A 12,843-nucleotide genomic window follows, 5' to 3' on the forward strand; every position below is an offset into this window, starting at 1 on the left:
CACAGCGTGTTCATCCGAATGTATAATAAACTACAGCTGTTTAATAAAAAGTAGCGGTCAGTGGTTTCATTTGTGTCAGAGGGGACGTGTACAAACCTGCAGCCTTTCTCGGCCAGCATGGGTAGAGAAATTGCAATGGAGAATTGGAAATGACTAAATTGTGTATAATTATCTGATTTGTGTGTGTGTGTGTGTGTGTGTGTGCAGCTTGCATCAAAGATGAGCGACGGGTTCGAGTGTGAGAACTGTAAGGAGTCGCTGTATGGGAGAAAGTACATCAAGGTGGACGAGGTCCCTCACTGCGTCCCCTGCTACGATCGCCTCTTCGCAAACATCTGCCAGGGCTGCAAGGAGCTCATTGGACACAATTCTCAGGTGGGCACACGTGTGTGGGTGTGTGTGTGTGTGTGTTGCCACAGAATGCCTGGTGGGGCACAATAAACTCTGTACGGGCGCTGACTGTCCCATCGGGCAGAATTTGACTGGTCAGTGAAACTACACACAAAACGACTAGCTCAGTGAATCCAGGCGCCTCTATCCAAAGCGACTTACAGTACTGGGACAGTATACAGTCTGAGCAATTGAGGTTTAAGGACCTTGCCTAAGGGGCCAACAGCAGCAACCTGGCAGTGGTGGGGCTTGAACCAGTGACCCTCTGATTACTAGTTCAGTACCTTAACCACTAGGTCACAACTGCCTACTGCCTACCGATAATTGTGGTCTGACACTGTAACAACATGCACCTTTAATAACAACCACGCCTTTAATAATGTAAACACTCACCAGTGACAGTCAGTGATTGAAAAGAAAAGACACATCACCATTTTTCATCTGGGCAAAACGTGTCCATAATTTTTCTGCTGAGATCCATCAATCCATAACTGATTTCATTCAAATTTAGCTTGTATTAAACTGTTGCCTTGATTGGTTATAGTGGGTGGCACAGTGGTCAGTGGGTAGCACCGTCGCCTTACAGCAAGAAGGTCCTGGGTTAGATTCCCAGTTAAATCGGTCCGGGTCCTTTCTGTATGGAGTTTGGATGTTCTCCTTGTGTCTGTGAGGCTTTCCTCCGGGAGCTCCGGTTTCCTCCCTCAGTGCAGTAGGGTTAATTGGAGATACTAGAAGTTAAAAAGTTTGTGTGTGTGTGTGTGTTTACCCTGTGATGGACTGGTGACCTGCCCGGGGTGTCTCCTGCCTTTCACCCACTGAATTGGACCCACTGCGACCCTTAATTGGATAAAGCAGTGGTACAACAGACAATGAATGAACGAATGAATTGTTGACTTGATTCATTGTATTGCTTTGCTGTTAGTACAGATTAGGCTATTAGGCTAACTAAACTGTGATGACTGTGGCTAACTGTGTAGCAGCGCAGATATTATTTATATTGGCTGCTGTTGTCATGGGGCCAACACGATTGTGCCCCACATTTCATTTCACATGCTCACTTGATTATACTGAATTCATGTGATCACTTTTGAGACGATCCCTAACTTGCCACACAAACAGCAAATATCAAACGTCAAACTTTACATTGGTTGCCACCAAACGATGACCACTAGGAAAAGTTCCGGCCTTTACATAACAGGTACAGGAGGGGTTTTGGAATGGATCGGTCATATGTAATAAAAGTGCAACAATAGGCTTCTCTTGCTGTGAGGTGACAGTGCTACCCACTACACCACCATGTCGCCCTATGGCTGAAAGACCAGAACTCAATAATCAGTAGGCGTGTCCACATACTTTTGGCCATATAGTGAACCTTAAGTAATCCAGACAAATTTCCTCTCAGCATGAGCATTGGGTGGCAGTATATTGTCCAGGGGTTTTGGAATAGGATGTCCAAAGATCTCACGGTCAGTTGTCCACATTATTTTTGACATATAGTGGATTTATGGGACTGAAAACCACGTTCACTTCATTTAATGGAACAACTCTAAACCCTAACATAGCTTGAGCTGGTACGACTGGCTGCTGGATCAAATCATTGAGTCACACAAGCGTCTATAAACTTCTGACTTTAATGGCGCTCCCGCTGTGTTTCTTTACAGGAGTTGTACTATGATGACCATCACTACCACGAGGAGTGTTTCCGCTGCTCTCACTGCAGTCGCTCTCTGGCTAATGAAACGTTCACCTGCCAGGATGAAGCTCTGCTGTGCCAGGACTGCTTCTCCACCCAGTTCTCCGCCACGTGTGTGTCCTGCAACAAGACCTTCATGCCAGGTATCTAATGACCACCTCAGCCTTTAGCATCCAGACTAGTGTCCTACATTCAGTTTTATTTCTTTTATCTATTTTATTGTTAGTCTTTTTGCTTTTCCCCTCATAATTTTGTATTTCCTTTGATTTTTTTTATCTGCCTGCAAAGCAGATTAATTAAAGCATTAAATACACTATATGGACAAAAGTATTTAGACACCTGACAAGCTTGTCGGACATCCCAATAAAAGACAAATGCTTTTAAATCAGAGGACCTGAGTGGGCTCCTGACCAGTAAGGTTTGCAACATTGATGAGTTTTGATATGAATACCATGATAGCCGGTTCTGTAGGCCAGTGTTTCTCCACCTTAACCTTTGCAGCCTCCAAAAAGGGCTGAAGGAGCCAGATCAGAATCAGAATCACTTTATTTCGCCAGGTATGTTACACATACGAGGAATTTGCTTTGGTGATACACACAATAGTACACATACTATTATACTATTATATACAGTCTATAATTTTTATGGAAGGTTTATTTTAACAGAGAGAGACAGAATATCAACAAAAAATCCAGAAAAAAAACATTAAATAAAAGTTATAAATTAATTTGTATTTAATTAAGGGAAATAAGTATTTGATCCCCTACCAACCAGCAAGAATTCTGACCCCCACAGACCGGTTATGTGCCCATGAGGCACACAAATTAGTCCTGTCCCTGTATAAAAGATTCCTGTCACAGAATCAGTTTCTTCTGTTCAAATCTCTCGACCACCATGGGCAAGACCAAAGAGCTATCAAAGGACGTCAGGGACAAGATTGTAGACCTGCACAAGGCTGGAATGGGCTACAAGACCATCAGCAAGAAGCTTGGTGAGAAAGAGACCACTGTTGGTGCGATCATTCGAAAATGGAAGAAATACAAGATCACAGTCAATCACCCTCACTCTGGAGCTCCATGCAAGATCTCACCTGGTGGGGTAAGAATGATTCTGAGAAAGGTGAGGTCAGCCCAGAATTACACGGGAGGAGCTTGTCAATGATCTCAAGGGAGCTGTTAATTACAAATTAATTCATAACTTTTATTTAATGTTTTTTTTCTGGATTTTTTGTTGATATTCTGTCTCTCTCTGTTAAAATAAACCTTCCATAAAAATTATAGACTGTTCAAGTCTTTGTAAGGGGGTAAACTTACAAAATCAGCAGGGGATCAAATACTTATTTTCCTCACTGTATACTACTATTATACTATTATACACATACTATACTACTGTATTTCATACTGTAAATTGTTATTTAATTTTTATTTTTTATTTTTATTGCTTGTTTTTATAGTTAGTGAATGTTATATGTTGTATGTATGCAAGAAGTTGTTGTCTGATGATGATCTATCTATCTATCTATCTATCTATCTATCTATCTATCTATCTATCTATCTATCTATCTATCTATCTATATATAATAGTCCACATATTAGTACACACAATACACATAATAGTACAGATAATTACACATGTATGCCATGTAACATATAACATATTTAACGTTAGGTAACGATGTTAGGTATTCCTGCTGTAGACTATGCCAGTTCTGAGTGTGACTGCTTGGTTTCTGAGGAAAGTACTGAATAATAGCTCAGAGTCTAGTTTTGACTTTTTCAGAATGAACACAGCTTTGACGACCCTAATGACTTTTGGCACGTGACCTGATAAGATGGAGCCTGACCATGTATGATGTATGCGGTGGTGATGGCGTCCAGTGATGGGGACAAGTGAAGGGATTGTTGGGAAATACTCTGCAAATTTTAAGCCAAACAAATTGAACAATACACACTTTGTTTTTGTAACAAAGGCCAGATGGTCTTGGTGTTCCTTATGTTTTTTTTGGGTCACATAGAGACTCTTGCCACCAATAAAGTTGGAAACCATTATGGGGGAACATAGAAGGGGAACACTGTTGTAAGAAACAATACTAGTGGATAGTGAAAGTCATTTGCCGTCTGCATGAGTAGAAACAACCCGATGACAGCATTTTTATGAATGTGTGTGTTGCTGAGAACCGGGTCACATGATCCATGGACAACCCAACCTCAACTGCATTGTCTGCACTATGATGTTTTCTTGAGAGACCCTTGATCTCCAGAATCGTCTGTATTTTCCAGCTACTGCAGTTTTGTGAAGATGCAAATTGGTAGCCAGACTTGTTGGGTTCCTTGAGCTGGTTCTGGATGAAAAATGACCACTTGTAGAAGTGGTGATAGACTATTGCGCCATCCAAGCGCCCATCCTTTCTTTTAAATAACTGATTTCACACACCTGTCTGCACTGGGTGTACACCTGAATCTGTACAGGTATCATGAAGATCCTGAATTAAATGTCTCTTTATGGCTCCGTATTAGTATATCTGTACTTTAAAGCAAAGCCGTAATGGAATGAACAAACCGTCTGTCACCTCCCTGTGACGCTTCTGTCTGAGAGGTGTTGGGGTTACGAGAGTTCATCAGTGAGAGAGAAGGTGGAGCTGGTGTAATGATTTACTCCAGTACTGATGAGACTGGTGTGATAAGGACCAGACTGACTTGAAGCTCTGATCCACCCACGGGGTTTCGAATTAATTCCAGCTGTCACCAACAGAAGTGACGTCTGTCATCAGATGAGGAACTGTCTGGATTTACCCGGGGCGAGAAGTAGTAAAACATGTCGTCTTTTACACCTTCAGAAGCAGCTGATGATTCCACATGATTACGAAATTATGAGTTTTACTCCAGTCAACAATTTATTACTTACAACCCACGTAACAGGACATGATGTTTATAACATCCATCAACACGGTGTGTCATGTAGCTGACTAACTGTCTGAGTCTCTCTGTACACGCCTCTCCTTTTTCTTTTCTTTTTCTTTTTTTCCCTTTTTTATTCTTTACTCATTATTTCTTTTATTGTTTTTTTGCATTTATTATTTCTTTCTTTGGCATTTTATTTTACTTTCTTTTGTTTCTTTTTTCTTTCTTTATTTCTTCTTTATTTTTCTTTCTTTTATTTATTATTTCTTTCTATTTTTCTATTTTTTTCCTCTTGTTTTTTTTTTCCTTTCTTTCTAGTTTTTCTGTTTTCTTTTCTCTTTTTTGACACTTTCTTCTGGCACATTCCAATTGTTCCTTGTTTTTGCTTCTCTCTGGAAACTTTTTAGGTTTTCTTTCATTCTTTCTTGTTCTTTTCCTTCTTTCCTTTATTACAGTTTTCACCCTTGTCTTACTCTTTCAAAACTTTCTATTTTTTTCTTTTTTCTTTACTTTTCTTCTTTTTTTTAATTTATTATTTCTTCTATTTTTCTTTTTTCCTCTGTAGTTTTTTTTTTCCTTTCTTTCTAGTTTTTCCGTTTTCTTTTCTCTTTTTTGACACTTTCTTCTGGCACATTCCAATTGTTCCTTGTTTTTCTTTCTCTCTTGAAACTTTTTAGGTTTTCTTTCTTTCTTTTTTTCCCTTCCTTCCTTCATTACAGTTTTCACCTTTTTCTTTCTTTCTTTTTTCTTGTGCCTATGATTGAGTTAAAAATTTTTGCTATTACCCTCATTTTACTATATTTATTTTAGTCTTGTTTTAATTTCATATTCTCTAAATTGTAGGGTATATTTTACTATATTTTCTTTTAGTTTTTCATGTTCTTAATTTTTTATCTCTCTTGTTTGAATATCATGTCTTAATTGTAACTAAATGTTTGCAAGAAGTCTTTCTGAGGTTCTAGATCTCAGGAATGTTTTAATGCTTTTAATTAATTTTTTTTCCTTATGTAAAGCACTTTGAATTGCCAATGTGTATGAAAGGTGCTATACAAATAAACTTGCCTTGCCTTTTTCTTTCTTTTTTTCTTTCTTTTTCTTTGTGTTTTTCATTTTGTTTTCTTTTTGTTTCTTAATTTCTTCTTTATGTTTCTTTCTTTCTTTCTTTCATTTATTATTTATTTCATTTATTATTTTCCTTTTTTCCATTTTCTTTTCTTTTTTGACACTTTCTTTTGGCACATTCAAATTTTTTCTTCTTTTTCTTTCTCTTGACACTTTTCAGATTTTCTCTTTTTTTTCCCTTCCTTCCTTCCTTCCTTCCTTCCTTCCTTCCTTCCTTCCTTCCTTCCTTCCTTCCTTCCTTCCTTCTAGTTTTCACCCTTTTCTTTCTCTTTTGACACCTTCTTTTTTCCTGTTCTTTCTAGTATTTTTTCCTTTTTTCTTGACATTTTCTATTTCTTTCTTTCGTTTTATCCTTTTCTTACTATTTCTTTCGTTCTGTGACACTTTGTAGTTTTTTCCTTGAGTTTTTTTTAAATGTTTAGCTTTACTGATTGCTAACACATTTCCACAGACACACTACAAAATCTTATGGAAAGACTTATCAAGGAAGTAAAGGCTCTTTAGGGTCCATCTCCGTATTATCGCTGCTGGTTTTGAAGTGCTGTTGGATAGTGCCATGTCACCTTGCTGTACTCAAGAGCCCAGTTATTGGTTTATTTTTTTATTTACCCCTAATTTAATAACCAATAACAGAAAATTAAAATAATTTTAGCAAAGATCATTTCGTAACATGGTGACTTCATTATTTTGTTTGATATTTAACTGAACTGTATGTGCCTCTGTGTCTCAGGTTCCAGGAAGTTGGACTATAATGGCTCTACCTGGCATGAGGAGTGTTTTGTGTGTTGCGTGTGTAAGCAGTCTCTGGGTTCTCAAGCGTTTATTCCTGATAAGGACGAATATTACTGTGTCACCTGCTACGAGAATCGATTCGCTCCTCGCTGCAGCCACTGCAAACAGGTCAGATATCCGTCACGGTGTCTATATAAGAACCTGCCATCGTATATTAAATTACAATCATTAACACTGAATTCATAGTCATGTTAATAGAAGCAGTTTGGGTGTGTGTCCAGCGTAGCCTCAGATTCCTTTTCTTGGCTGACGACAACAATTTTCGCCTGTTGTGACCTTTTGTAATGTTTTGGTACTTGGTGTTGTTACAGATCCTGCTGCAGGGGGGCGTGATGTACCAGGACGAGCCCTGGCACAGGGAGTGCTTCCTGTGTACGGGATGTAAGACACAGCTGGCCGGTCAGCCCTTCACCTCTCAGGGAGACAAACCCTACTGCGTCAAGTGTTTCAGCAACCTTTACGCCCAGAAATGTGCTGCCTGCAACAAGCCCATCACAGGTCAGTGTACATGTGTGTGTGTAGGAGTGTGTGTGTGTGTGTGTGTGTGTGTGTGTGTGTGTATGAGTGTGCACAGGGGTGATATACAGGAGTCTTCCACTGGTTCAGGAAGGAGATATGGAAAGGGGTAGGGGGTATAGACTCAAGTGGCAATAACTACAAGGAACACTTGTACACGTGTGTGTCTATGAGTGTGTGTGTGCATGAGTGTGTACATGAGCGCTGTAATAGGATGATATACAGGAGTCTTCCACTGGTTCAGGAAGGAGATGTGGAAAGGGGTAGGGGGTATAGACTCCTATAGAAGTGGCAATTAGTACGAGGAACACTTGATAGGCTCTCCTCACCCAAAGTCACAGTAGGCATATAACACAGTTGCTCAAAGGTCAACAATAATAAAAAATTATTGTATTTTTTATACAGTATTTGCTTTAAAATTAAACATCATACAGATATAAATCATTGATTGCATCAATACCATGAACCATAGATCCATTCAGCGAAAAACAAGCTTCAGCATCCTTCCTCTTGATGATACCTCAATCACCCCATCTTTTATTGTGCTCTATTTGACTCCTGTCTCATTTTTGCTTTACATACTATTGCATATACGTATATCCTCTTGCGACCCTGCGTCCTCATATGCGGACATTACATTTCTGCTTCTCTGCACCATGATATTTAATTTTTTTAAACGTTGACCCTTTGGCCTCATATGAAGACACTGCCCATACCATCTAGTGGTCAGATGACAAAATTACACTCAATTGATTGAAAACAAGATGGCGGGAATCCTAGTAAAAAGTTTCTACAGCCAGTCCAGACAGAAACATGGGCCAGGTAAAAATTTGAATCGAATTTTATGTTCAAAACTAGTTTATTTATGTACAATAACATCTCTAGCTTCATATGGCATGCATTTTTGACATATTTTTGCAATAATAGGAAGCTACAACATCCGTAAAAATGAAGTACTCGTTTGAGGACATTGGGACTACATTACGTCAATGGTTGTGCTTCATTTTATCATTACAGGGAGAGTTTGAATGTCAAAAGTAGAACAATTGCTCAATGCAAACTACTGCTTTCTGATAATTTCTACACAGCTATGTTCAGGTATTGAAATGAACAGTTTTAACTCAATCTGTAACTGTTTTGCAGCATTTTAGAAGGGGTAACAGTTTCCAAAACAAATTTGCACTATTGTATAGCCATGTTTAGACAAAGTTTAGTTTTTATGCTTGTTAGGTCCTACTAATCCCAAACAGCTAGGAGAAATTAAAAATGCACACCAAGCAAAAGTCCGGGTCTCAGGAGGATATTGCTAGAGTCCAGTCTATGCTCATCCAAAACTCTGCTGCCTAATTTTAGTGGAGTCTTACTATCCTCTAAGAAGTCTGCAAACATCCCTCCTGTCCTTCATCAGTTACATTGGCTTCCAGTCACAGATCGTCTCAGTAATAGCTCAGTGGGCAGTAATAGCTTAGTGATTAAGGTACTGGACTATCAGTCAGAAGGTTGCCGGTTCCAACCCCACCACTGCCAAGTTGCCACTGTTGGACCCCTGGGCAAGACCCTTAACCCTCAATTGCTCAAAATCCTGTTCAATCATAACTGTAAGTCGCTTTGGATAAAAGCGTCTGGTAAGTGCCGGAAATGTAAATGTAAATGTCTCCAGCTACAAAATCCTGTTGTTACCATATAAACCTAGCACGGACTCGCCCCTATTTACCTCTCGACATTCTTTCATCCCATCACGCAGTCTACGGTCCTCTGATTCTTCGATTTGGTTGAGTTTTGAATCTGTTTCCCATAGGAATCAATGAGAATTTGAATGAAACTGTTCCAGACCCTCAAAATTATGCATTATAGGTAAAAACACGCGCTGCAACCAGAGCTGGATCTCGAAATACATCGTATTGAATCCAGCTCTGCCTTACCGGTCGAGGCTGGGCGGCTATATGAACAACGATTGGCCTGTTGTTCAGATAGGGGGCGGGACTTAGGGCCGGAGGGGTACTCTCTCTCAAACTGATGCAATTACGCCCTCTGCTGGCTGGTTGGTGGCGCCTGCATGGAGATGGGAAAGAGTGCGGCGGAGTGTGTGATCCTCCGTGCGCAGTACTCTGCCGCGCTGCACTTGTCAAGTGTAGGTGATAAAGACGGTCGATTGCTGTGCACGTGTCGGAGGAGGCGTGGAGCAGCCTCGTCAGCCCCAATCAGGAGCGGGGACCAGCATTAGTGAGAGGATGACTGATGGGACGAAATTGGATGTGCTAAAGTGGGAGAAAAAGGGGTAAAAATGATAAAAATAATTCTTTGCTCCCATGGTGGCTTATTTTTTAAATATTTATTTCTTTATGCATTTTCTTCCTTTTTCTCCCTTTTTAGCGCGTCCAATTGCCCGATTGCGTCATGCTTCCTCTTCACCAATGCCGATCCCTGCTTTGATTGAGGAGAACGAAGCTAACCCATGCCCCCTCCGACACGTAGGCAGCAGCCGTATGCACCTTATCACCTGCACTTTGACGAGTGAAGTGCAGCTCAGCATTGTGTACAGAGACACACCCTGAGAGGACTCTTTTCTCATCTCTGTGCAGGCGCCATCAATCAGCCAGCAGAGGTCGTAATTGCACCAGTCATGGGAGAGAGAGACCCCATCCGGCTTAGTCCCGCCCATATGAACAACAGGCCAAAACAGGCAGTGCTGAGATTCGATACGATGTATTCGAGATCCAGCTCTGGTTCCAGCGTGTGTTTTTACCGCTGCACCACCTGTGCGGTCCCATGGTGGCTTATTTAATAAGAATATTTTATTTATTTATGCATTTTTCTCCCGATTTAGCATAGTCTATTTGTCTTCCACTGCTGTGGATCCCTGATTGCATTCGAGGAGGGTATATTGGTGCTCACGTGCCCTCCAGCGCGTGCGCAGTCCTAGATGACCCCTTCTTTACTCCCGTGCTACTGCACGGGTGCCTCGGTCTGCTGACCAGGGTCCCTGCACATCGTCAGCTTAGTCCGGTCATTTTCCCACCCACACAGACACGGTGGCCAATTTGTTTCTACTGCAGGCACTGCCAATTGTGCCCACTAGATGATGCCCAGCCGACCGGTAGCAGTCTTTTTTGAAGCCATGGCACAGTGTAAATTACATTCTAGAACGTTCTACTCCAGTGTGAACACTGGAACCTGAGTTTTTACAGCGATGAGCTAGCATGTTGAAGGTTTTCGCTATTCTACTCGCTACTTGATGCTTGAATTATTTTCCCGTCTCTTTCAGGTTTCGGTGATGGGAAGTACGTCTCCTTTGAGGAGCGTCAGTGGCATCAGTCGTGCTTTAAGTGCTCTGGATGCTCAGCCTCTCTGGTCGGGGTCGGCTTTTTCCCAGACGGCGCACAGATCCATTGCAAAGACTGCAACAAGTAAAAGACTGAAAGGATCGGATGAGGAAGAGTGATGACTCGTCCAGGCGGAGAATGAAATTTCTGTTACGTTTAATCTGCTTTCGCATGATATTGTGTGTGTGTGTGGGTGTGTGTGTGGGTGGGTGTGTGTGTGTGTGTGTGTGTGTGTGTGTTTTTGACTGATTTTTTTGGAGTGTTTATACCGAGCATAATTATAAATGTGTGTCATCATCATCCTCCCACCCAGTATCACAGATCTAAAAAGATGCAAGTTTTTCACTTTTGGCTGCTCCTGTATTTAGGGGTCGCGAGAGTGAATCAGTCTGGTCCACATACAAGACTTTTTACATGTTTTTACACTAGGCACCCTTCCTGACGTGACCCTCCTTATTGTATCCAGTTGTCATCAGAATTTTTTTTATGTTTGCATTGGAGCACATAAGATTTATTCTCATTTATTCTCATAATGTCGCACAGACACTTTGCATTTGTTACTGTGTTATATCACATGCAGTTCAATAAATATAGTCAACAAGTAGATTTGTGTTGTCATTCTGTCTACACTCTTGGGCAAATATACCAAACCCAATGTAACGAATAGGGCTAGGACGAGACAAGAGGGGCGGACACACACGCAGAGATGTTTAACAAACTGTTTAATAATAACAAAACACAAGAGAGGTTGGAACAAGACAAGACACACTAACACAGGACCTAAGCTAAATGTTAATGCTAATCTAAACATACAAGAATAAAGCTAAAGCTAAACCTGAGCCGAAAGCTAATGCTAAACATCAACCCTACGCTAATGCCAAACATGAATCAGAACAACAGAATCAAACATCTAACACAAGACAAGGACTTCTAAACATGGACAATAGCAAACAAACACGAGCTAACAAACACTAAGCATGAACAAACAAGAGCAGGAACTAGGCAAATCAAAACCAAAATAACATGAGCTTGGAAGCAAACTGACATGGCAAAGGCAAAAGCAAAATAGTCTCCAATTGTCTGATCCACAGGCCTCCTTAAATGCCCTGAACATTTTCCTTAAACAAGGTGCACCTGTGGATCACTAACAGGTGACCTATCACCAATCATGACGAGGGGGCATTGGCTTGTCACTAAAAACAAACATTTCAAAACACGTGTTCCTGGAGAGGTGGGCGTGGCATGTGCACATGAGGTCAAAAAAACATTTGACCACCTTGACGTGTCAGTTTGAATGTTATCTAGTGGTAAATTACACTAGGTCACTACCGATGGGATCCAGGGTTCAAATCCCCAGCATTGCGATTGGCTGGTTGGGCATCTACATACAGACACGAGTCTAAGGATGTTGATATGCCTGAGGCAGACCAACCCACCACAACCATGACCAGGATAAAGATGGTGGAGAATGAAATAAAATCAGATAGCATCACTGTTTCACCAGAGCTTAATCAAAGCAGAAGATTAAACTGCAGAATGTGAGTTTAGTGAAAGAACACTGCTGCTGCACTGAGGGTTCGAATATTCAGCACCTTTAACAACAGCTAGGGAAAAATTCAAAGTTTATTGTGTGTCTGGGTTGTTTATTTCATGCCTTCTATTTTTCCATGTTTTTATAAAAGACTGATGATGGCTTTTGCACCTTTCACTGATACTAGTCTGGATGGGCATGGAGATCTTAGTGTGTACACCGATCAGCCATAACATTAAAACCCCCTCCTTGTTTCTACACTCACTGTCCATTTTATCAGCTCCACTTTCCATATAGAAGCACTTTGTAGTTCTACAAGTACTGACTGTAGTCCATCTGTTTCTCTACATGCTTTGTTAGCCCCCTTTCACCCTGTTCTTCAATGGTCAGGACCCCCACAGGACCACCACAGAGCAGGTATTATTTGGGTGCTGGATCATTCTCAGCACTGCAGTGACACTGACATGGTGGTGGTGTGTTAGTGTGTGTTGTGCTGGTATGAGTGGATCAGACACAGCAGCGCTGCTGGAGTTTTAAACACCTCACAGTCCCTGCTGGACTGAGAATAGTCCACCA

General features: G+C 41.0%; 1 protein-coding gene across 1 annotated transcript in view; it reads left to right on the top strand.

The window, feature by feature from the left end:
* Window positions 1–11,340, top strand: part of fhl3b (four and a half LIM domains 3b) — a 35,454-nt gene extending 24,114 nt beyond the window's left edge. The window contains exons 2-6 of the mRNA XM_063018379.1: window positions 208–375; window positions 2,052–2,226; window positions 6,836–7,005; window positions 7,209–7,395; window positions 10,679–11,340. Of these exons, the coding sequence (XP_062874449.1) occupies window positions 220–375; window positions 2,052–2,226; window positions 6,836–7,005; window positions 7,209–7,395; window positions 10,679–10,824 (834 nt within the window). The 5' untranslated portion in view covers window positions 208–219 and the 3' untranslated portion in view covers window positions 10,825–11,340. The remainder of the gene's footprint in view (window positions 1–207; window positions 376–2,051; window positions 2,227–6,835; window positions 7,006–7,208; window positions 7,396–10,678) is intronic.
* Window positions 11,341–12,843: the final 1,503 nt, after the last annotated feature.

This window comes from Trichomycterus rosablanca, chromosome 1, assembly GCF_030014385.1.
Source record: "Trichomycterus rosablanca isolate fTriRos1 chromosome 1, fTriRos1.hap1, whole genome shotgun sequence".
Taxonomy (NCBI): domain Eukaryota; kingdom Metazoa; phylum Chordata; class Actinopteri; order Siluriformes; family Trichomycteridae; genus Trichomycterus; species Trichomycterus rosablanca.